The following is a 24,781-nucleotide window of genomic DNA, read 5'->3' on the forward strand; positions in this document are numbered from 1 at the left end:
ACGCAGCCCCGCCCACCACGCAGCCCCGCCCACCAGGGCCGCGCTTCCGCGGGCGGTGGCAGCCGAGAGGGGCGGGGCCTCTGTGGCGCCCGGGGGACGCGTGAGGACCGAAGGGCGGGAACCGGGGTGTGAGGGGAGTCTATAGATGTCCGGGAGGGCCGGTGTGTAAGGGCTCAGGGGCTTATATACAGGTCTTGAGAGCGCTCTGTGTAGGGGCTTGGGGATTGTGTGGCTTCTGAAATACTTGTGTGTACTCTGTGAGGGGTGTTTGTATAGGTCTTGTGTATAGGGCTGGGGGGGCTTGTGTGTAGGGCCTGAAAGACCTGGATGCAGGGTCCTACAGGGGCTTGTATGTGTAAGTTCTGAAAAGCCTGTATATAGGATCTCAGGGGCCCATATACATATATATATAGGTCTTGAGAGGCTTGTGCATATAGTATGAGGAGCATATAGGTCCTGGAGGACTTGTATGTAGGGTTTGAGGGTCTCGTATATAGGTCCTGAAATGGGTTTCAGAGGTGTGTATAGAAAGAGTCTGAGCAACTTGTATAAACAGGGCCCGAAAGGGCCTATATACAGGGTTTGAGGGGTCTATATGCAGGGTCTGAGATACCTATGTGTAGGTTTAAGGCACCAGTGTAAAATGCCTAATGCAGCTGCCTATAGGGTCTGCGTGGGCTGCAAGGCCTTGGCCATTTCTGCCATGCCCTACTGGATCTCCCCAGTTTTATTTCTGTGATAGGTAACTCCCCCGCTCTGGGCAAGCGCTTCAGGTGCCAGAGGGGCAGCCTGTTCCCCCTGCCCATCCCTGGCGCAGGCCCAGGGGGTGCTCTCAGCATGGGGAAATGCTCTGAGGCATCTGCAAATGCAGCACGAGAAGAAGGGAGCTCTCCCATCACCACAGAAACGCAGAAAACTTCATTTTTCAGGTATGATCATCTAAACTGCAAGTTCTTTGCTAGTACATGAACTGAACTGATTTCTCTCGTTGTTGTTGTGTCCCGTCCCCCCCTGCCCCAGTGTATCTGGTTGAGCATTTCCATGTATTTCTGATGATAATTCACTTTAAAAAATGAAGGGGTTATCTCATGAGAAATGCGTCTTGTGAGCAGGTGATTCTGCAGGGTCCAGAACAGTTGCTGGGTCCAGAGCTGAGGCACAGAGCTGATGCTGCTGTAGGGCAGCATGGCCTGAATTAGCAGTGGAGCAGACATCATGGCCTGCCTGAACTGTCCCTCACCCTCCGAGCTGTGCCTGCAAGCCTGGCTGGGCAGTGTGAACTGTGTCCTCCTACTTCTGCATGGCTTTCCTCCCTGGGCTATTGAACTTACAAACAAAATCTTCATGGGAGGGTCTATTTTCCCTGTGGACCACAATATTTACAACACACTAGGGGAAATATTTTTGCTGAGCTGCCAGCTTCACACCTCTCGCCAGAACAAACTTATCCTGTACTGGAGATGGCAGGGAAGGGCTCAGGGCAATGCCTGCAGGTAGGAATATCTCTCCTTAATCAAGATGGAAGAGATAACTGTGCCCTGCTGCCACCCTCATACTGCCTGCAGTGCTCCTCCCAAATGGAGGGTGCTGCCTGCTGCTGAATGCACGCAGATGGAACCTGGGGGCAGAAAAGTCCCCAGAAATGAGAGAAAAGGGAGAAAAAGAGAGAAAGGGAGGAAGAGAGAAAGAAAGGAAGAAAGGCAGAGAGAAAGAGAGGGAGGAAAGAGAGAAGAAGGGAGGAAAAGAGGAAGACGGAAGAGGGGAAGAAGAGAGAAAAAGAAAACAGAAGAGGAAGGAAGGAAAATTACTTGTGTGGCATATTTCCATGTGGAAATGCTCCCGAGTGGTTTGATTTTCTCCCAAAGAATATGAAGACTTCTGGGTCCTGGATGCAAGTGTCCCATCTTGCGTTCCCTGAACCTGGTGCCCAAATCAGAGCTGGTGGTGGAGCTGGAAGGTGGTGTGGGGGCAGAGGGGACACTATGGTGGAGCAGCAGCTGCTGCAGACATCGAAAATCTCTGGGAGACCCATGTTGCTGTTTCAACCCTGTCATTGAAAATGCGTTCATTTCTTATTTGGAGTGCTTTAGCACCCCAGGAAATTTGGCATCTCCTTCTTAGGAGAATGAGGGCAACAGCAAATGCTCCTGCCTCTGAGAAGAAGCTGACAGCAAGGCAGCCATGGTTTTATTCACCCTTCCAGGGGCTTTGCCCCACACATGTTGGATAGGGACCTCGCTGGAGGTCAAATGCCTTCGCAAGCCCTAGGGCTTTCCAGGCTCAAGGAGACCCTGTAGCAACATGGGGGTCTGGAAGGATTGCATCCCTCCCGTAGCACCCACCTTTTAACAGTGGTGGGTGCTGCCCAGAGATGTAAAACACAACAAACCTCTCTATGCAGGATTTATCAGAGAGGAAAGCAACACCAAGGGCATCGTGCCAGCCCAGCAGCACTTTGATTACAATTAATCTCATGCACTAACAAGATATAAATATCATGAAAGCCCGTGCCTGAGCATCTCACCCAAAAGGGGCTTTTTTTTGGATGGCAGAGGAGCTGGGAAGGAAATGAGACACTTTGAAAACAAATGTAGCTGGGTGTCATCAGTAGCCGGAATTTGGGGAATAAGTGTTGCTCCCCCAGGACAGAGCAACGCCCAGGAGTCCCCATCCCAAACAGTGCCTGCAGCAATGGGGGAATGTCATGGTTTGTAGCCATCTCTGAGATGGGGCAGTCCCAAAATGCAGACGTGGAGGCTAATTTTTGAAACAAGGGAGGGACCCCGGCAAACCCGGTGGAGGGATGCTATTTTCTCCGGGGTCGTGGGTGTGTGCGTCAGCTGCTGTGGCTGTGCCTGGCAGCTCAGGAATGGGATGGCAGCGGGAAGGGAAAATGAGAAAGGCACGCCTGGGTCATGTGCATGTCGGCATCTAAATCAGAGGGAGGATTCACTGCTGGGGAGGCTAATTTTAGGTATTTTAATTTTAGTTGCTTCCAGATGCCTCCTAGGTTGGCTATCTTCAGGCTTTAATGAACCTAATGAACCCCCCATTAAAAAATACATTTTCTGGAAGCATAAATAGATCGTGATTGCTTTTCAGGAACATGGGAGGCTGCTGAATTCTGCCTTTGCTCTCCTGCAGTGAAAATGCTGCAGGGATTTCTAGGACAAAATTTTTGAAAAGGATTAAGGTGATGCCAAAGACTTGGAGGTGTTGCTGCAGGGCTGGGGTGCAGCAGCACGCAGAGCTCTTGCCATCTCTGATAGAGATGCCAGAGCCTGAAAGGAGGTGGGAGGAGAACACGCCGCAATGAGTAAATGCTGGCGTGTTTGGGTAATTCAGGGTTTACAGCCGAGGTCCTGTGATGGAACAGGGGCCACCATCCTGCTCAGCCCAGGGGGATTTCCCTATCACATCTTGCAGCTGCATGAGTAGCTGTTGTTGTGCTCAGCTTAAAGAGAATTGCCAGCACCATTCCTTCATTGACAGGTAGGCTCTGGCCCCCTATCTCAGGGCTGTGCTGTGTTATTTGCATTAGTTTGAAAGCACCAACGTTTCTTCTAAATAAAAGGAGAGGAGATGCACTTGGACTTAGTATCCTCCTGAATTTCTGCATCCACCCACACCTGATGCACCTGCAGGATTTTGGACATGCATAGACTCCCACGTGCATGATTTTGCGAGCGTCACAGCCCTGGACATCTACAGGAATAAAATAAATCCTAAATTTAAATAGCATGAAAAAGTTGATGAGCCCATGGACCAAGAGACCATTTGAAGGTTTTTTTTGTTCCTAGCCAGTTTATTTAATCTGAGCACTCTGGGGCTCACTCAGGTCTGAGCCAAAGTCTTGGGTTTGCCTATGGCTCATTGTACGCTCACTTTCTCTTAAATCAGTGTTTTATTTGCAGGATTTTATAATGCCTCTGTCAGCAGTGTCAGGATGGTTGATGGGGGGTTTGAGGCTTCAGCTTTCCACTTCAGTCTTCCCATGGCAATAATATTAATTGTGAATGCTGGCATGCTTTTCCCCATCAATTCTTCTCAGGAGCAGCTTTCCAATATTCAGCTGGCTGTAATTATAAGCACCAGCAGAAAGCCTCCTTAAATACATCATTTTATTTAGGTTTTCCAAGAGTGGAAGATGCTTCTAACACAGTACCAGGAGATGTCTGGCCTAAAAAGATGGGGTTTCATTCTGGTGCCGACATCCTCATCCCATTCACCCCCTTGTGCTCTTGGGAAGCCATTCTCTACCAACTTGTTTAATTGCATAGGGTATTGATCTCGGGACTCGTGTTTGATTCCTATTTCTGTGCATTGTAATGAGCGCCCATATGTTCAGCACAGGTTTGCTAATGGATTATTGGCCTTTCTTCTGCCCTAAGCCTTTGCTCACAGCCTGTCTTGCCCCACCTCTATCAAATACTCCCTGGAAACATTTAAACTCTGCCTAAAATATGACTTCAGGTGAACACTTCCAGCTTTCCAAGTCCTCTTTAAACAGAAATAAAAATCTAAATATATAATATGAGTGGCTGGAGGTAGGTAGTAGGAAAGAGGAGTTGAAGCAGGTCTGAACCCCATGGTCTGCTGGACATACCTATCCTTGCCCTCCCCTGGAGCTGCTGGCACAGAGCCTGGAGGGCAGCTTGGGCTCATGCTAAACACATCTCTGCTCACCCAGGCAAAAAAAAAAAATTGGGTTGGGTAGTTTATGGCATAAAGATGTAGCTCTGCCCCAAAGCACTGCTGGGGCTGCATCCTCTGCCCTCCCCAGGACCTTCTCCATCCTGGGAACTTCCTTCCTTCCCCTTTCCTGCCTTTCTAATCTCTCTTTTCCAGCTCCTACAGGCTGCATTAACCCCGGTTTTGCCATTTTGAGGCTTTTAATCCCATTGTGTGGGGATGCTGCAAACCATACTGGGGAGAGGCTGAAGCCCCCAGAGAGGGACACCCGTCTGTGGTCCACAAGCCAGCTCTTTTGTCAAGATGTGTGTGGGAGCATCTTCTGGTGCAAATACTCCTGGGGTCATTGGAGAGGGTTGTGCTGCACAAAATTGTTATTTTAAAGCCTTTTTCCTCCTGCCATCAATTTTCAGTGTGGAAGGAGAGGGAAATATAATGAACAGGAGCTGAGTAAAGGTTTGATTTGATCCAAACAGTGGAGCTCAGAGCAGCTGCTGCAATAGGTCTCCTTGATCTTGAAAGAAAGAGCAAACAATTATTGAAGTGCTAAACTTGCTGCACTGCAAAGATCGCAGGTAAATCCTTCAAGCAGGACACAGTCGAGACTTGATGGCTTCAACCACGAGTTCCCAGCTGACAAAGACAAGAAAGGGAAAACCCGTTTCTGCAGGAAAACCCAGTCAGAAATGAGGATTGAGGTGGAGGACTGCTCAGCAACGAGCTGTGTGGCTCCAAAACAATGTCGCTTGGGGAAAAGCTGAAAACAGCCCTTCAGCATCTGGGCGGATGTGAAGGCAGGACTTGGGGAAGGCAGCAGTGGAGGGAGGGGGCGATGGCAGCAGGACGGTACTGGTGTGTTGTGACGATGTAGGTGATAGCTGAAGGGCATCCGGTTCACCCCATCACCTGGTCATGCTTCCCTCTGTATTTTTAGAAGGTCTTTGTGGCAAACTAAGGGTGGTAAATAATAGCTGGAGTCTCTCAGCCCACGTGTTCCTGTGGCAATCTTCGGCCTTGTCACAGTTTTCTCCCCCATTATTTTCCAGTGATTCTCCATTCCCGAGCGTCCTCTTCCTCTCACTTCCCAGGAGAAGGTGCATCCCAATCGCTCCATGCAGTGATGACCCTGGCTCCTTGACTTCAAAAATAATAATAATACAGGATACCAGCTGCTTTTAAGCCAAGGCACTTAGTTTCAGTCCCAGCCATAATGGTATCACTGCACATTGGAACTGCTTGTGCATTAATGTTTATTATAACTCCATTTTCTAATGAGCAATTCTGGGGTCACTTTCAGTACCCAAAGCAACAGACTCGTTTCCCTTCCGGACTATTCCTTCTGAGGAATTAAAAAGGAGCCACTGGCAAGGTTGTAACACCTCCCAGATGGAAAAGTACTTTCTAAGAAAAATAATCCAAGTAAATCACCTTTCAAGAAACAATTAAGCACATGCAGCATCTGGGCTAAATAAGTAAGGTGTGTGATGGTGGCCTGGCCCAACACATGTGCATGTACATCTCTCTTTCTGCAATAGAGATCTATATGTATTTTGATCACCCACTTTTATACCATTTATCAAAACTGCCGGGGGGTGGGATGGGGGGGTGGGGGGGAATATGCCGGGTTGACCTGGCACCCAAATCCCTATGCCTTTCCCACGGTGCCTCCCCAGGGCCATGGTGGTGCCTTTACGGCCTTCCCTGCTGCACACCACCTCACCCCCGCACCCCTTGCCCGGTGCATCCCACCTTTCTGTACCCCCTCCCCTGTTGCACCCAGTTCCCCCCGCGCCCCCCTCCCCTCCCTTGCCGCTCCCAGCCCCGCCCCAGCCCTGGCCCCGCCCCCGGAGTGACCCCGCCCCTTCCCCGGCCCCGCGGCGCCTCTGCCCAAGAGTTTCCCTGCCCTCCAGCCCTGGCGGGGCCCCGCCCACCGCCAGCACGGGAGGGAAGGCAGGGACCAATCGCCTCTCCGGGCAGGGCATCCGCGTGGCGCTGATTGGCGGCCCCGGCTTGGCTTGACGAGCCCCAGGCCAGCGAAAGGGTCGCTCCGATTGGCCGCCGGCGCCGGCCGGCCCCGCCCCGCAGCTTCCCCTCCCTCATCCCCGCCCGGGCGGCAGCAGCAACCGCCGCCGCCGTCGCCGCCGCAGCGTGAGGCGGCTCCAGCGGCGCGATGGCGGCCACGGCGGGCAGATCGCTGCCGCTCCTCCTCTGCCGCCGCCCCGCTGCGCTGACGGCGGCCGGTTGCTTCCCGGCGCTGGGGCGGCGCCGCCAACAGCAGCAGCGACACCGGACGGTGAGTGAGACGGGAGCCGTGCCCTTCAGGCGGTGGCCGGCTGAGGCGGGCGCGGTGCCGGCAAGCCGCGGGCGGCAGGGGGGCCCCCTGTTCCGCCTCCCCCCCCCCCCCCCCCCCCCCCGTTCTCCGGGAGGCGGCGGCGGCGGCGGTCCCCGGCCCGGCCACGGCAGCTGCGCGTTATTCTTAGCGCCGTCGCCGGGCGAAACTTGAGTGGGGCGGGCGGCGGCAGCCGAGCCCCCGGCCCCGCTCCGGCAGCGGGCAGCCCCCCGACCCTCCCGCCGCCGCTCCGCCCCGCGAGCAAGCGCCCCCCGCCCCCGCCTTGCGCCGCGCTGGCTCTTACCTCGCTCGTCCCGGAGGGCGCGGGAGCGGCCCGGCGCAGCCATTTACCGGGCACGGGCTCGCGGGGTGGGGGTCGGGTCCCGGCGGGGCGCGGCCGCCAGGTGGCGCGCGGGGCCGCCGCGAGCCGGGGGGGCGGGGGTCCGGCAGCCCCCGGCGGGGCGGGCGGTGGCGGGGCAGCAGCGCCCGGGGGCGCGGGCTGGAGGAGGCGAGCGCCGGTGGCCAGCGGATCTTCGCTTTTTCTTTATTTTTGTTATCAAACATTTTCCTCTCTTTTTTGCCGCCCCTGCTCAAGGTCAGCCAGGGGAGGGGCACCAGGGGGTCTCCCCGAGTTCCCCCCCAGCGGGTGTCAGCCGGGTTGGTGCAGCCCCTGGGAGAGGGGCCACAAACAGCCGGTTATTGTTTGCTTCCCCTACAGGAGCAGCGTGCTTCATGGCTTTGCCAGGAAAGAGGAGACTGGCAGCACATGCGTTGCTTACTATGTGCCTTAGGGCGGAAAAAAATGTAAAGGCAGCAGGTTGCGTCTTGGAGCTCGAAAGATTTGCTAAAAATACCGGGAGGCTTTTTTCTTTTTAAATTAAGGGAACAGTATGTAACCGTGGGATATACTTCTAGCTTTTTGCCACAATCTGTTTTATTGCTGCCTATAAAAAAAAGCTGCCGTTGGAGGTGTGCACCTGTCGCTCGCTTGTTTTGCTGGAGAAACTAATCATGAAACTACGTAAAGCCACCAAAATCATGTATTAAGTGGGTGATGGAGCAGGGCTCTGAGCTCCACTGGAACAGCGGATACAATGCAGTGTCCCTAGGGTACTGTGTAAAGAGCAGCGAAGTGTTTGTGCCTTGTACCTTCGGGGTGCCGGTACTCTACCGGTGTTGGTATGTTCTCACAGCAATGGGATGGCGGAGGTTCTGTCGGTATAGAGTGTCTCAATTGCATCAGTCCCATATTTGCAGTGCAGTCGTTCACATGTGTGAAGTGTGACTTCTGCAGTATTGATTTCAGACTTTGTAAATACCGACCTGACAAGTGAGGTCACCAGTACTCTGGGTTCTGGTCAGGTGTGGAACAGCCTTTTCAGCTTTCATAATTGTCATTTAAGTTGTCCCTTTTAGCAGTCTGACCCAGAAAATAATAAATTATTTATCTAAAATGAAGTTGACCTTTGCAATTAATTTAACAGAGACTTAGATTCATGCTTGATGCCGCTAACTGGGCTAAGTGTAGCAGTATATGTGCAAGAAGATCAAAACCAACCATTAAAAACAGTGCTGAATCTGTTCTGTTTTTCTGGGATATTTTGCTGCTGCTGTGGCCCCAGCTGAAGGGTGGGCATGCTCGGGAGCACACTAAAATTGTACTGTCAAAGCGGTCCCCTTCAGGTACTTGGGGAAGGAGAAGGATTCTGCTTGTCCTGTGAACTGATTATTAGAAGGCTCTTCTGGCTTTGGTGCCGCTTGGGTTATGCAGTTTGATTTTTGGTTGCTTGGCTGTTGGCTGTTTGTGGTATTGCAGTGATTGATTTTGGGGGTTTCCTTATTTTCAATAGGGAGGTTGTACACAAGTCAGTTCAGTAGGTATTGAATGGTGAAGTATCCCAGTGAACCTAGCGATCAAGCGAAAGCTGCTGAGAGCAGGTCAGGACCCAGTATCTTAACTGTTCCTCTTGACAGTATCTGTAATGTGCCTATTTATCTCCTCACAGAAAAGATGATTTATCCTTTCCGTCATGCTGCATTTGAGAAACTAGGTGGACCACTGGGAGAGAGTAGAGACCTGAGTGCTGCTGAATCCTGGAATAAATGATCACCAAAGAGAAATAACAGGAACCAGAGCTCTTCGTAATAAAGAGAAAATTGAAAGGAGGTTGCTGTGATGTGGAAGCAGAAAAACAGAAAATCTGTTCTGGGTAGGAGAAGAAGTAATGGGCTTACAGTGTGAGAAGATGGATTTGGTTAGGTGCTGGGAATCTTTTTACTGACAGTAAGAGTAGTGAAATCCTGAACTGTTTCCTGGGAAAGCTGTTCAGTCTTCAGTCTTGAAGGTGGTTGGGACAGGTTGGACACACATGAATCTGTTATGGCTGATGAAGAATTGATCGTGCTCTGTGATGGGACTGGACAGCGTAAGCTTCTTGAGTTTATAGGTTATATTAAAAATAGGTAGGAAGACTTTGTAATAGAGTGATTATATTAGGTATGTCTGTGCAGTATTATTTTTAGTAGCATAAATTCTACTTGGTTGCTTCTCAAGATGGCTGATTTCTTGCAGAGGTGATAAATTAAATGGGCTTGCTTGAAAAAGGGGGGAAATGCTAAACGGTCTTACGGATGAGTTCTTTCAAAAGGCATATAAAATATGCTGGCAAGAGCCTGGACCAATTGACTGGACTACTGTGAGACGACAGTACTTTAAAAAAACAACACCACCAAAACCAACCCAAAACAAAAAAAAAAAAACCTCCAGATGGGTAAAGTGCAAAGAATGAGGCTACGATAACATTGAACAGTAGAGGGCAAGGAGGTCTAAACTCTTGAGTAAATAGACACTTGGTTTATGAAGGGTCGGATGGGAATACAGTAATATTGGGAGCTGTAGGGCTTGAATGAAGAATTCACAGCTTAAGAGTTTTGAATGCTGAGAGAGTTGGGAAAGATCAGCGGGCTCAGCATGTAGATAGGGGTTTATGGAGGATACCGCAAGTCTTCATGTTCTGTCCTATCTGAACAGTATCACAGGATGTGAGAGACCCTGGGAAGAGGATGCAGAAAATTTGAATGAGAAATTTGCTTATTGATCTTGAAATAGGAAGAAGCAGGCAGGAGGAAGCGTTTACTGATATTTGTGAATTTCAAGTGATAATGTGCCTTGCAGGATTACTGGGCGGGGTAAGGAGAGAACTGATTGGCAAAAGTGGGGCTGGAGCGTCCATAGTGTTGGAAGTACATGACAGGGCTGAATAAATGGACTTACAACAGAGGTACCAGAAGTTGGATCTATTTCTATTTTCCCAGTCTGTTACACATACCTGAGAGTGGAAGAAGCCTTGTAGAGGAGGAGAGGAAGAAGAGTTAGCAAGCATGTTTGCAGTGGAGACGCTGCTGAAGCAGACAGGGGGTTTGTACTGTCAAGGGGAACAAGTGGATGGCTACAGCTTTGGAGATGAGTACGGCTGAATAGTTTGTAGAGCGAAACATCAATAGTATTGATGTTTGTTTTAAACTGATGCTGTATGCACTTGCTTGTTGGGAGGGAACTGTGGACATCTGATGTGCTGCTGGAAGGTTGTGTGTGAAGATGGGAGATGAGAGAAGGCAGTTTGGTTAATCAAGCCCAGGTAACTTCTGGTGGGAAGACCAGAAACAGCAGAAGTCAGTATCAGCAAGCAAGATGGGGTGGAATGAAAGTACTGTGTGTGGTTTCTTTTTTATATACACCAGCTACATCCAAGAAGTTGCAAAGGATGGAGAAGCAGGGAGGGTGGTGGAGACAAGCCCAGCTGGTGCTGGTCGGCAGGGACTGTTACAAGGTGTGTGGTGGGGGTATGAATGTACAAGCCTATGCACTGACTTTTAAGCCACAGGATTGAGATGGGGATGGAGCACTTGGTGGGTGATTAGGTAGCACTTCTCAATCTAGCGGTGTTTGCTAGGTTATCAACCGGTGAGAAGCGTAGCACCCATGAATTGCGATACTGCCTATTAAGGCCTTTGTCCTGCAGTAATTTCTAGAGTTTAATGCAAAAATTGCTGCTATTTCCCTGTTAGACAGCTTGCCCTCAGAGGTGTGTGGAGAGAGTATTCAAGTGGATGTTCCTCAGAGGAAAGGTCCCCGCAAAGAAGGTCCTTCTTTGACTCTTACTTGTTCCAGGTAGTGTGGGTGTTCAGGGTAAGCTGCTGAAGACAAGAGCTCCGCGCTGCTGAGATGCAGCGGGGCTGGGAAGCAGTCCTTTATGAAAAAGGTTCACAAAGAAGTAATCTATAAATGTTTTTCAAATATGTGGTGGTAGGCAAGGACTTAAATAAAATGTTCTACTTCTGCATTTTGAATACCTAATCTTCATGGCTTTCTTCTTACAGGGATTAGTCTCTGGTTACTGTGTTTCTTAGTGCATGTAGCCAGTGCTTGAGTTCTGCTGGATTGGAATGTAATCAACTGGTTCAAATGTGGAAAAAATACCTGTAGAAAATCAAGAGCTCAGCTGTATGTAGTGTTCCTATAGTAGTTAATCTTGGCAACTCTGGGTAGGTCAGGAATAAAGACTCCAACTGCCGCCTTCTAAACCTGAGAAGGAAGATCTGAACCTAACTGAGCTGCAGCCAAATTTCAAGTAGTTATCAGACAGGTCACAGGTTTTTGTCTCTGTTCCAGAGGAGGATCAGGGCTACCTGTGTCAATCGGCCCTCCAAGCCAGGTAGGGTTTTGGTGCAGGTAACGCTGTATTAAGGATGCAGTAGAGAGCATATCCCACAAAGATGTGAGGATTCTGTACCAAGGAAAGGTGTCCTGGGGTGTGAGAAACCATGGGAGGAGGATGCAGTGGACATGGTGCATGTATTTGGTGGTTTCTTTCCTATGCTATGGCTGAAACTTGCAGCATCAGGTTCCAGAGAAGCTGCTGCTCAGCTGTGTAGTAATTTCTGTGGTGGGGCCCCCAGTAACCACCCAAAGACCTTGCTGTTACAAGCAACAGTTGATTGCCCTACAGTTGTCCACCTGTTGAAACAAATTTATTTATCTGGCAGAGCTTGAGGCTCACAAAACTCATGTAGCAGCAGTGACTGGCTGCAAGGATGGTGAAACTTGGAAGAATATTTCGCTGTGGTGTCTATTTTTGCTGAGGATGGGAACTGGTGTACTGCTTTAATTAACTGAACTTTTGTTTTCCTGACCTTGCATACTGCTGACGGTAATTTTCAAATGAATGATTAAAAAGCTGAAGAACTGGTGGCTGTTCAGTGGTTTGAAGGGGCATAAAACAATTATTCTTGCCAGATCTTTGGTTGTACTTGTTGCCTGCCCTGACCTCCAATGTTTCCCATGCTGCGACACCCATAGGAACAGTGACATGCATGCTGCAAACGAGGAAGAGATCCATCTGGTGTCATTCTGGAAGTAAAACAGGATATGGCTTGAACTGCAATATAAGTAAATACCAATCCAGCAGAACATTTATAATGTTGAGGGAGCTCTAGGAAGAGTTAAAGACCGTAAAGATGGGTCTCTCCACCAAATCTACCTTTTTCTCCTGTTCCTTCCCTTGTCTCCTTCCTACGCATGTGCACTTGCTGTCCTGCTGACTCCTCACTTGCCTTGCCCTGGCAGAGGGTGGTGAAAACATAACAATTTCTTGTAGCTGTCATTGCCACTTGCCCACTCTAGTACTGGCTAAATTGATTAAAATGCGAGGCAAAGGTCGGTCTGCTGCCTCATGCCGGATTTACTGCCACAAGGAGCGCTATGGCTCAATAGTATTTTGAAAGGTTCAGGAGGAAAGAAAACTTTTTCCATGCTTTTACCTCAAATGAGAGGAAGGAATCTGCCCTAAGCTAATTATAGAGCAATGGAGTACCAGTAGTAAGTTGAAAATTTTGTGCTTTTTAGCTTTCTTTGTTAGATTGTGTTGGGATTTTTTTGCATGAACAAAAACTTAAGAGGGAGATGACCAGCAAGTATTTTTTTGATGTGTGAAAGTAGTTAAAACATTCTTTTGGTGGTTTTAATTCTTACAGAGCAAAATAGGTTTTTGAAGGGAGGCTGAATCTAAAAAAAAAAAAAAAAAAGGTATTTCATAGCTTTTGCTGTGCCCATTCATCCAGTGAATAGGAAAGAAGCTTCAGATGTTGGGTTTGTGGTTTTTTTTTTTTACAGCTATTTGATGATACTATTTTTTTTATTTATAACTCAGCCTGTGGGAATAATCAAGACTTTTTATGTAGGGTCTGTGATAGGAAAGGAAATTACAGTCACGGTAAGGTTGATCCAGTCATTAATATAAAAATTTCAGGACAGCTTTTTGCATATGGGGAATATTTCTCAGCTGCATTCGCACAGAATAGGTATAGCTCTCCTTACTAGAGTCAAGCCTGAAAAAGAGAAGAAAAAGAGCAATATCTTTTTTATTGTTTTTCATTTTGTAAAGCTGTTTTTACACTAATCTTAAAGATTAAACTTTCTTTGAGATTAGGTCCCATCTGGTTTTGAGGTTAAAATGTAACTTTTATGATTTCATTTCAGATTTGTGCTATGAGTCACTTTTTTGTAATTCTGTAAAATAGCATTGAGATGACACAAATCTGTAATTTATATTATTATCCTATTTGTAGGTCCATGGAAATGTAGAAGTGGTTGGGTTTTGATTTTGGGTAGCTTTATTTTTGTTGGGTTTGGGTCTGTGTTTTTTGGTTTGTTTTTGTTTTGGTTTTTTTTAATATTCCTTATTTATTGCAGTGTCAGCTGGTGGTCACTCTTGCTGAGATCCCAACTGCTGCTTTCTGCTCCCATGGCCTCTGGTAGCCCCACGTGGGATGAGGAGCTGTCCTTGACAAATTTTGCTAGATGAAACTGTGCTCTCTACTCGCCATGGAGGAATGCTTATCTCTGGAGTGCTCTCTGGGTGAGAGACCACCTGTGATATTGCTGATGTGGTTTTCATCGTATTTCAGTACTTGCTTTTTGAGGGCAAACTAGAGCAATCTGGCTTTAAGGGCTGTTCTGTCATTCAGTATTTAATGATGAAAAGAAAATGACTTGTCCCTTTTCTATTAAACTTTTGGCAAAGGGTTTTCTTCCTGTTATTAAGATCTTAATTGGTCATCAAAATGAGATGTCATTTTAATGAAGATGAAAATATGCATCACTTTAATGTGATGTGGCACTGTTTTCTAGTAGGGCAAGCCTATAGGGTATCGCTTACGTCTCATGTAAAACACTAAGCATGTCTTCTATCTTTTTCTGCATTCTTGGCAGCTCTTAAGGAATTAGGAAATGTAGAACAACTTGCATAACTGGGGGGGGGGGGGGGGGGGGGGGGGGAACACAGTGAACAAGCTTATTTCAGCTCTTTGCTTTTGTTGGCTTCCCCAGGAGGAGAAGGCTGCCATGCAACGAGGAAAACTCAAGTCTCTGAAACTATGTATTGGAGTAATTAAAACCTGAATTTCACTTTGTTGTATAACAGGAAGCATCTACTGGGGAATGACCACCATAAATAAACCCTCTGGGTGATTGTCAGTTTTGTGTTCTGTCCTGCAGCCTGCTGGGAATAAAATAATTCACTCTGAGGTCATAGCCTAAGAAGTTTTATAGGGTTTAAGAAAAGCCTTGTGGAATGTATTGCTGTTTTGAGAGGGTTTTGGAATAATGCTATGGTAACAATTTTGATTGCTTCCGTCACACAGGTCCCAAGACATGCATGTAGCTTGCTGCTCATTCTGTTATCCAAAGCTTATGTAGACTCAAAGTGGTGTGAGGTTGTAGAAACGGGGTGAGGAAGAATGGTTGCCAGATGAAAGTGGTAAGCCTTGGCTTTGCAATGTACCTCAGAGCAGCATCTGTTCCTCTGTATGTGTGCAGGAGCTGGGGACACCTGAGCACACTGTCAGATGGAAAGAGGAATGCAAAATAACTGGATTTCTTGGATCAATCTGCATGCGATTTCAGGTGGGGAAGCTCACCAAGCAGTTCGTGAATGAAGTGACTGTAGGGTTGGTGGCTGGCAAACAGCATCCTTTCCTTCTAGATTGTCAGGGGAGTTTCTAACTAATATCTGTTTGTCTAGGTCAGTTGCTGGAAAAGTCTGAAGTTAGTCCATGTTTTTCCTGTTCTGCGTCATCGTGTTACCTGAAAAGCACCGAGCTAGGCAAAGCTTTCCTTGTTTTATTTTGTTACAAAGAATGTTGTGCTTTCTTAAGCTGCATACTGAGTTTATTTGGATAAGCTCATGTCAATTATTACTAGAGCTGCTAAGGAAAAATGTGTTCCCTAAATGTAGTAATGGAGGTGGCTTGTTTGTACATCTGAGACTTGTATGTTTTGGAAATGGCTAGAAGAGCAACTTTAAGAACCGTTCAGTTAGAACCTGACATATGGACCTTGTAAATTCATGGGTTTGTCCATGATTTGTAAAAGGTATAGGTTCCGATGAGCAGGAGGTACTCCCTTGACATACGGGCTTGCTCGCTGTCAGCTGAAATGTGAATTGGCGATACCTGCTGAACTGTGACTGTTTACTCCTTGTCAGCTGCTGTTCTCTGTGTGGTTTCCTTCATCGGTGCGCATACCTGTCACTTACGTACTGTAGACCCCCTTGTTAAGGCATGGTGATATTTGTCTTGAGCCCTCGTTTTCTTCTGCAAAAAATGACTTCTAATGATGCTGCGTTCTCTTTGATTTGCAGCTGAAATCTGTAGAATGAATAGCAAATGGATGTTTATCAGCCAGAATGCACGTTGTGAAATATCATCAGAACAGCGGGCTCTGTCTCTAAGTGAAAGAAATTAGTTGTGACAGACTGTTGTGAAAGGAAATAGTTATTCTCTCCACTTAAACAATTTCTTTAAAAATACATCCTCATAATTTACTCTTGTCATTTTTCTGAAGATGTTTGGACTTAAGTGATAGTGAGTTTTCTGCCTGGCAAAGTAACTCCGAAGGCAACAATTTCAAATGGTCCTCTGACAAATGAAGATCTTAAGAGAAAATGGGCTGTCCAAAATAGCACAAGAGTAATACAGGAATTTTTCAAGTTGCGTGTTAGAAAGCAGTAGCTGGGATCTGGATGATAATTTTTATATGGAACTTTTTCTGTACAATTACTACATTGCCATTACATACATAATGCTTGCCACTGGGAACAATTTGATACACCATGTCCTATTCATGTTTTCTGCTTCTAAACAAAACCCGCAGTCAAAATGCAATGCAGTAGCAACCTTTTAAAAGTAATTTAGATTAATTGGGAACCTGTCCGAAACATTGCAGACAATCTTGTGTGGAGAGAGATGGGAGAGAAGGCTGGCAGAGAAAGTAATTTCTCACTGAAATAACAGTGAGGTGAAAAAGTGCAGAGATTTCCCAGGGGAAGAAAATGTGATTCCTTTTTTGGAGTGAAAGTGCTCTAATTTATCATGTGACTTGGGAAATCCTCTTGGCTTCCTGCAGAGGCAAAAGGGGGAGTCGAATGTTCAGTCGGATGATAGAGCGTGGCATGTTTGTGATGCGCAACAGCATTTGCTGCATAAAGAGCTCCCAAGGGAGTCTGCTGCTTGCTGCAAGGCTATTCCTGTTATCAAGGGACTTGTTTCTAAGGTAGTGATAACAGAAATTCCATTGCCTAAATATTTAGTAGATTTTATAATTATATCAGTACAGCGCAGTATGGTTTCCTCTGAGTTTGAGGATATTATTACATTCAAGAGGAGAGTATGATTCTTCACTTGGACTTGGGTGTAAGGGTTTCAAGATGGCCAAATCTAATCTCTATCTGAAGAAAGAAGAGTTGTATTATGAGCAACGTATATTGCTAGCAATGTAACAAGCTCCAAATACTCCCCTCTGAATTGAAGGAGTATATTGAAGATTTTTTCTTTCCTGTTGCAAGTTCCAGATAAGCTGCTCTTGTGCTGTATGAACTGCCTGGAAAACTTGACGAGCAAGTGCTGTTTGGCTTTTATTCAGGCTACGGTCAGTGCTGTGCATCATGCAGAAGGACTGAGGAGGCAGAGGGCATGTTGTTGTTTTTGACACCTGGAAAAGTGAAGGGAGAAACAGTTACATGTGTTGAAACATGGATTCCTAGTTGTTTGGCGGGGTGATGGGAGTCTGATCACTAAGTAACAAGAAGCTGATAGTCCAAAACAGAGCTTTGGTTTGAAGCCAAAAAGACAGGGATTTCTCTGACCGCAAAGTTGAATAGAGTGATGGTCTCCACGATTAATTTTATCCTAAGAATAATTTTGTCCAAAGATAAAGAACATGACTCAGATTTGCACACGTACTCATTAAAAATAAATCACAATTTTGAATCGGCTCATCACTCTTGTGTGTAGGAGTGACCATTTCCATACTTCCTTTTGGCATTTAGTGTTCAAGAGAGTAATTTTAAACAGTTTCACAAAGTACTCCTCTTCATTATTTAGCTAGATGGAGTAGGACAGGATATGAGACTATGCAGATATTTTCTTTTGAGTTGGCAAGGATGCTGAAAGTAAGGATTTTGAGAAAAGCATTAATACCACACAGGCACTTGTGAAATGAATTGTTTTGTAAATAGCATTTTGAACAGATGTTGTTTTTTATCTTTCTCCAAAGGTGGGTTGTTTCTGTTGACTATTCCTGCATGCCATTCAGTTTTACTCTACATAGCAGCTCCTTCTCTTGTGCTCAATGTCTGCTTGTAATTATAGCATCATATTTTTTTTAATTTTTTCTTTTGCAGTCAATGATACGCCTATTATGTCTGTTGCAGGGCATCCTTCTCTCTCCTCTCCCAAGCATGCTGGTAACGCACAGCTCCAGTTTGAGTGGAGCACCCAGGACTTTGGATCTAGGGCAGTGAGTTTTGTGGAGCTGCTGTTTTCATGACCTACTTCTTGGGCAAGCATGGAAGTAAAAACTGTTCTTGGTGGCTCAGACAAGAGATTTGGGCTTTTTTTTTCTTGGGATGAAAAATGATCAGACTTTGGTTTGATAGAGTTTTGTTTCTCAAGGTTAGGAGCAGTGTGTCCCCTCAATTATTCAAGTATCAGTGAAAAGGAGAGAAAGAGACAAGAACACCGAACACAGAACAGTGTTGCTTTCAGGATTTAAGACAAGCACTATTTTCTCCTTGTCATTGTGGTCAGACATAATTAATTTCTTAGTTTGTCCTTTGAAGAGAGGTAGGTGTGTAACTGAGTCATCCTAAATGCTTTTATCCACATTTTTACTTCCATTTAGGAGTTATGGCAACACTCATAAACCTGAATTGCTATGATTAGCCTGACATTTTATATAAGAGAATGCACTATAGAGGGCTGTTTGTTCTTGGAATTACAGTGTCAGAGTACCAGGGTACTTTTCAAGGCAGTATTTACTTAAGGTGTGTGGATTTCTACACCAGATGGAATCCGCATTGCCGTGTGACAAGCAAATCATAGGAATATCTTCATGTTCACTGTGTATCTGAACTAGTTATTGTATGGGTTTGATGGCACTACAGGGCTCGATTTGCCTCCTTCAGGACGTGATCTCTCTAGCCACAGGTTAGAGCTGATGATGCTTCAAACAGGATTCTGACTCGCAAACACTTAAAAGCTTTCTTACAGTCGTAATGTGGCAATACATGGGTTGCAGGCGCATGACGAAAGCTGCATTACTATCTTAGTGCTGTGAGACACCCTAGAGGACATGGAGACCCTACAGTAAGGGTGTTTGAGTAAGCTGACTGGAAATCTGTGCTCTGTGAGGGATGCGTATCAGTAGTTAAGTGTATCCTTACTTTTTAGCCAAGGCAATTCAGTGAAGTAAGCTCTTGACTGCTTTCCATTGATCACACCAAAAAAACCCCACTCTTTTCTGGTAATTTTTTTAATGTGCTCTAGCTCTGTTACTCAGCCTCCTTCAAGCTTTTCTAAAGAAAACAAAGGAGAAAAAAAAAGCTTTCAACCTTTTGCTGTCATACTTTCCAAGTTTAGGGTGCTTTTGGTTTTTACAATACTAATATCCAATGAATCTTGGTCTTAGGTTAGGCTACTTTAGTTCTCAATTACAAGCAGACATTGAGCACAAGAGAAGGAGCTGCTATGCAGAGAAAAACTGAAAGGCATGCAGGAATAGCCACAGAAACAACCCACCTTTGGAGAAAGATGAAAAACATCTGTTCAAAAAGTTCTCTTTTTAGTTTAGCTACTTCAGTTTGAGAACTGAATTTCCTTTTTTCTTCAGTTGTAACCATGGGGTAGTTTAAAACACTTCTAAATGAGTTTTGGCCACTATTTTCCTCTGAAAAAGCATTCTCTGTAACTCTTCATTTGAAGACAGTTACACTTACCTGCTAGTGGTGGGCTTGGCTTACCAGTGCTGGAAGTAATACATGTCAGACTTGTTTAATCTAAAGTGATTAGAATTTGCATTTTATGAGCTGTGTTTACAGCTGCAGTTCTCCAGCTCTGGCTTTATATCTGTGCTGGGATTGCTTGCACCTTAATATTAATTGTCAGTCATGGTAATCACTGAGTCATGTGAGGCTTTTCCCATTCTCATTAGCAGTCTCTGCAAGCTTTCTAGCCTGAAGCTTGTATGAATGAAGAGATCTACCTCTCGCTTGTCTGTTGTCTGAAGAAATATCACTAGTCAAAATAGAAATTACATTTTCTGTTGTCTTTTACTGTATCTTCTCTCCTACTGCAATGGTATTTTGCTGAGTCCCTCAACTTCTGCTGTAGACTGAGATGCATGAAGAGCTGGTACATAAACATGAGAGAAACCCTGGAATTCTGTGCGACTTCTTGTAGAGAAATCTTGATTTGAATGTGAAAACCTTCCAGCTCTCACTGTGAAAAATATCTACATAACTTATTGTAGAACTGAAAAAAAATTGCACATGTTGAAATGACATTGTAAGTATAACAACTTCATCTTTTTGAAATCAGTTAATGAGGTTCAAATTGAGCAATACTGAAAGTCAACTTGATATCTTGCTGATCAATATAAATACATCTTACGGACTCACTGGGAAGCTAGTTGTTTTCCAAGCTAGAGGGGAAGTAGAGTTCCAGGCAGAAAATAGGGGAAAAATAGTAGATGAAGTATAGGGTGCAGTTGAACTATTGTCATCTGTTCATATTCCACTTTGCCATCTATCATTATTATTATAAGTACAGGAATTTGATGACACCTCAAAGCTCTTCAGTGACTTATTCCTGAATTACATTCTGGTAACTTTGGTACAAAGATGGTGTTCTTACTCATCACTTGGTTTCTCTAGTGCTGTTGCTGCAATGTTGCTTTTTCCTCCTTGCTTAATAGTGTTCTCATAATGACAAACACTTTTATTTTTTCCCTGTGTTAAGGCTTTTATCTAGTAACAGGGTTTTTTTCCATCATCCTTACGGTGAAAATAAGACTACCAGGTTATTGTGGCGCTATTAGTTGCACTTTTGAAAGAGTCTGAAGGAGCACAAACTTGCACGTGACCCAACATAAAAAGTCTTAACTTTTAACAGTTATAATGGCTGTTTGCAGGCTTAATTGTGATACGGCTTTTGCAGGTAAATAGTCCGATGGGAGAAAAATAACCAGTCTCTGATTAAACATTTGCTTCCTTTCTACCCAAAGCTCTGATAAGCTATAAATTATTTTTCCCTCTCCACGGTAATTAGGATTGGGTTATGAAGCTCAAAGGTTGAATGTAGTATATGAGCCCTTGTGTCCTGAAGAGAGGGGATGGGAAGGTATGCTTTTGTGATGCCCTCCTGTGGCTGGAGTGACAGTGCAAATGATCTGCTTTGTTGTCAGCTTCAGCTGGTGTTCATAAAAATATTTACTTTCCAGAACAGCTTTTAAGTAATAGTCAGGTGGAATTTAGAAAAATGACATACAGTAAAATATTCCTACTAAAGCTACTTGTTTCTTTTTTCTTACTTGTTGCATGGGAAACATCCTGAGTTCCTCAGCTGTAAATACTGATGCTAGGGCAAGAGGTTTTACTGGAAGCAACTTTACATCACAGTGTGGACCATATGCTTGTTAGCAGTAGTTTTGTAGTTATAACCTAGTGTCAGTGCTTCCGTTGTAGTACAGGACCTTCTCCCTTCAGAGTAGCAGTCCTTGCTCCATCTGTCATGAGACAAGGAATCTCCCTGGATCCTGTGTAACAAAATTAGCTATTACATATGGATTTTTTTCCTCTTAAGCAGCTACTTAAATGAAAATTGCCTTTAGATCTCTGAAACAGTCCCCTGAACGCTCCTTGTGACCTATTCAGTTGACTGAACACTGTTTCTTTTCATTGCTAAGAGCTCCTTCCAGCCCTTGTGTTACTGGCGGTACCCTTGCTGCTGCCCCTGCTGGTGTGCCCTCTATTGTACCTCTACATGGGTGTGTATATAATGAGATACAATCTCACCTTGTGCATCAGTCCTTTGTTTCTACGCTTATTCTGGTAAATGAGATGCTGTGCCTCTCTGTAGAGCTACTGACTGTGACTAATGCCTTCCTTGCTGAAAAAGCTTAAGTACCCAGTAGCTGGCAAGATTAATTTTATGTAACGTGCTGACTTGATGCTCCAGAGCCTCCAATCATAAATACGTCTTACTTGAACCTCTCCCTGTCCCCTCCCTTTTCTTCTGTCTTCTATCAAGTATGGTTTCTAAAACAAAAACCCAAACAGACTACATAGTGGTGTAAAATGTCCGCTTAATCCAGCACAAGCTATAATCTGTTTTTGCATGCTGGTTCCTACCAGTCTTACATTTCTATAAACTGATATTTTTATAATTAGCAAAAAGCTCATATGAAGTGGCAAAGAAAACCTCATCCCAAACCCAAAACAATTGTGTTTTACAGAGTGTTGTTGGTTGACAAGTCTTGCTCAGACCTTTCACTGATGATAACTTCAGGAAAGAATTGTTACTTCCGCTCTAATCCTTAAGAGCACTACTGGGAGGGTTTTGGGAAGCCTAAAACTTCTGGGGTTGGTTTTCACTCAGAATTTGTTGAAAGTGATTCTTGGAATACAAAGTACGTACTTCCAAGCTTCTTACCTTACTGTACTTAAGATTATCCTAGTTTAGAAAAATAACATGGAATTACTGTCAGTAAAACAGTAATCTGGCAGACTGCTGTGATACAGATTTAAATGGCTATGCCATCAGTATTGCTAACAAATAGTTGGCAGTGAACCGAGCAGGGGTTCAGCATCAAATATTTCTAGCTGTCTTGTAGTTTTAGAAATTAAGATGAGATTAAATGCCCCATCTTTATTGGTACAGCGGGAAGTTCAGGTGCAAGTGCTTCAGAAAAGTGCAAGAAGCTTGAAGGGCAAAACTACTTAGATTTTGCTGATTCCACAGTCAAGCAAGTGGAAAATGGCTTAGGTTTTCTTGAGTTCTATGGCCATCATGGATTTTTTTACCCTCTCTTGGTTTCTTTGAAAGCATTTTTTGGCAAAGAACTGTTTTGCAAGGCATACCTCATGAAGCTGGGAATGTTTGGACCATACACAACCTCACCAATTTTGTGGTTACCGTTATAGTGTGCTCTGATTTTCCATCTGTTTACTGTGGGAAAAGTTAATATTTGGGTTGGAGCACAGCTGTGATACCCCTTTTAAGCTAGAGATGTGAAGGCGTTCATACCTGCTTTTCACTAGCAAAAACTGGCATTTGCATGTTCCTTTGTCAGTAAAAGCGTGCAGAAAGACCAGCTGGCTGTTCTCCAGGTTGTCAGGATGAGTAAGCATGGGTTAAGAGGCAGGAGCTGCACAGTGACCCGGTCCTGGAGAAGCTGGTGTAACTTACTTCACGCTGGCTTGGTAGTTGCCTGTGGCGAGAGGCCTCGAAGAAAGGAATTTCTGCAGTTCTTGTGCAGGCAGATGACTAACCTTTATGAATCGTTCCTTGTCTGTATGCAAAAGCACTTTTCAGAGAAGGCTGAGGTGTCTGTGGGGATTGTCTCAGGTTTTCTGCAAGTAAATATTTAGTTCGTAAGAATCTCTGCCCTTTGAATGGTGACCTTTGAGCCATTACTGCAATAAACGGCATGCTTCTTGGACCTCTTGAAGGATATTTGACCTATGATGTTAAACTGGCTATTTGTTCTGATTTTAAAACAGCCTTGGGGATTGTGGAGTGGTTCATGTTGCAAGTGTGAGCTGGAAGTAAGTAAGTTTATCACACATCAGACTGGTGTTGGTAAGTGTCCCTGATGGCAGGTGTGTGCAGTCAGGGACACCAGGCTGCTTTGATACGGGGTTTCTTCATGCAGCTGTCGTATCTTGCCAGGGATAAGAAGAAGCTGATTGTTATTTAATACCACTAAATGGAAAAAAAATGTGATTAGGCTTAAGTTTACTAGATACAAATACATAGTTCATAATACATGACTGTCTTCCAGAGATTCTGTCAGCAGTTGATTTTCCTTGAACTGATGACACTTCTACTTCTGCACCATGGCAATAAAAAATAATAGTCTCTTCAAATATACTATTAGCATCGTTGTTCTTTAGGAAGTATCTTTGTGGTGTCAAATCTGTACTGGTGACAGTGGTAGCATGAGGGTTAGAGCTTGATTTTTATGCAATGAACTTAAGCCAGAGTGAGTGCTGCTGCAGAAAATAAGCAAATGGTGTACGCTTTGGAAAAGTGCAGGAAGCTTGAAGGGCAGAACTGCTTACCAGCTGGGGAAACTATACCTTGTTTTCCAGCACCTACAAGGAAGGGAGTGTATATTGCATTGAAAATTGTATGCCTCTTCTACCATTGCAGTATTTAACTGGATATTTTCTCCATGCGATGTCTAGTAAAGCTTTTCTTAGTAGTTTTCCATGGTTTTTGGCAAAAAAAATAATCCGCCAATGGTTAGGATAGAGATTGAACCAATTAAGAGCTTTGCTAATACATCAAGGGAATTGGTTTAAAAAAATAAATACAATTAAATGGGGGGGTGTGGGGTGGGAACACAATGCAATCCCTTCTGCTACGGCTTGTCTGTGTGTCCTAACCAGGGATTTTTCTGTCCCTCCAGCAGCTGTGATCAGAGTAAAACCAGCTGGGTAGAGAATGGCAGACTGACCTTGGTGGGTTTGGAGGGATGAGTTTCACCTGGCCCAGAGGGTTCACCTCCCCCTGCGGTGGTTGGAGGGGCTTGGTACCCCGTTAGGTGCATGAGGAACAGCTGTGTGTGCAACGGCCTGACCTGAGTTAGGTGCATGAGGAACAGCTGTGTGTGCAACGGCCTGACCTGAGTTAGGTGCATGAGGAACAGCCGTGTGTGCAATGGCCTGACCTGACGAGGAGCAGTTGTGGAAGGGGACCTGGCTCCCTTGGTGAGTCTGGGGGATGGCAGCAGGCATGGGCTGAGCACAGCAAAAAGGCTGCAAGAACACCATCACCTCGCTTGGTGCTGCCTTGGTTTTCCCTTTCCTCAGTATGGAACCTGCAGTGAGTAATGTGTGTTATTTCTGCCTGGAGGGTTTTGGGCTTCTGCTTGATTTAGCCTTCCAAGTTACTTAATGTGTTGTAATTATCTGGCATTGTAAGCCCTCTGATCTTTATGTGTTGGTAGTGTTGGGCCAGTACTTGGGGTGTTAGAATTCTTGGTAGCTGGGGGATGTAAGAAATTCTTTGTAGAGAAAGAATGTACCATTTACCACCAGAACGCTTGCCTGGGGGAAATAATGATTTTTGCCTTGCGAGCCTTGTTTTCTCTCCCAGCCTTTTTCCAGACCTCAAAGGGAATAAGTAACAAACTTGAAAACT

General features: G+C 45.3%; 1 protein-coding gene across 2 annotated transcripts in view; it reads left to right on the forward strand.

Moving 5' to 3' along the window:
* Window positions 1–6,789: 6,789 nt before the first annotated feature.
* The window catches only part of MCU (mitochondrial calcium uniporter), a 92,968-nt gene continuing 74,976 nt past the window's right edge, over window positions 6,790–24,781 (forward strand). The window contains exon 1 of one of the 2 annotated variants that reach the window (XM_037399908.1): window positions 6,790–6,985. In XM_037399908.1, coding sequence (XP_037255805.1) covers window positions 6,863–6,985 — 123 coding nt within the window. In that variant the 5' untranslated portion in view covers window positions 6,790–6,862. The remainder of the gene's footprint in view (window positions 6,986–24,781) is intronic. The other variant, XM_037399910.1, reaches the window with a different exon arrangement.

This window comes from Falco rusticolus, chromosome 9 (genome assembly GCF_015220075.1).
Source record: "Falco rusticolus isolate bFalRus1 chromosome 9, bFalRus1.pri, whole genome shotgun sequence".
Lineage (NCBI taxonomy): Eukaryota > Metazoa > Chordata > Aves > Falconiformes > Falconidae > Falco > Falco rusticolus.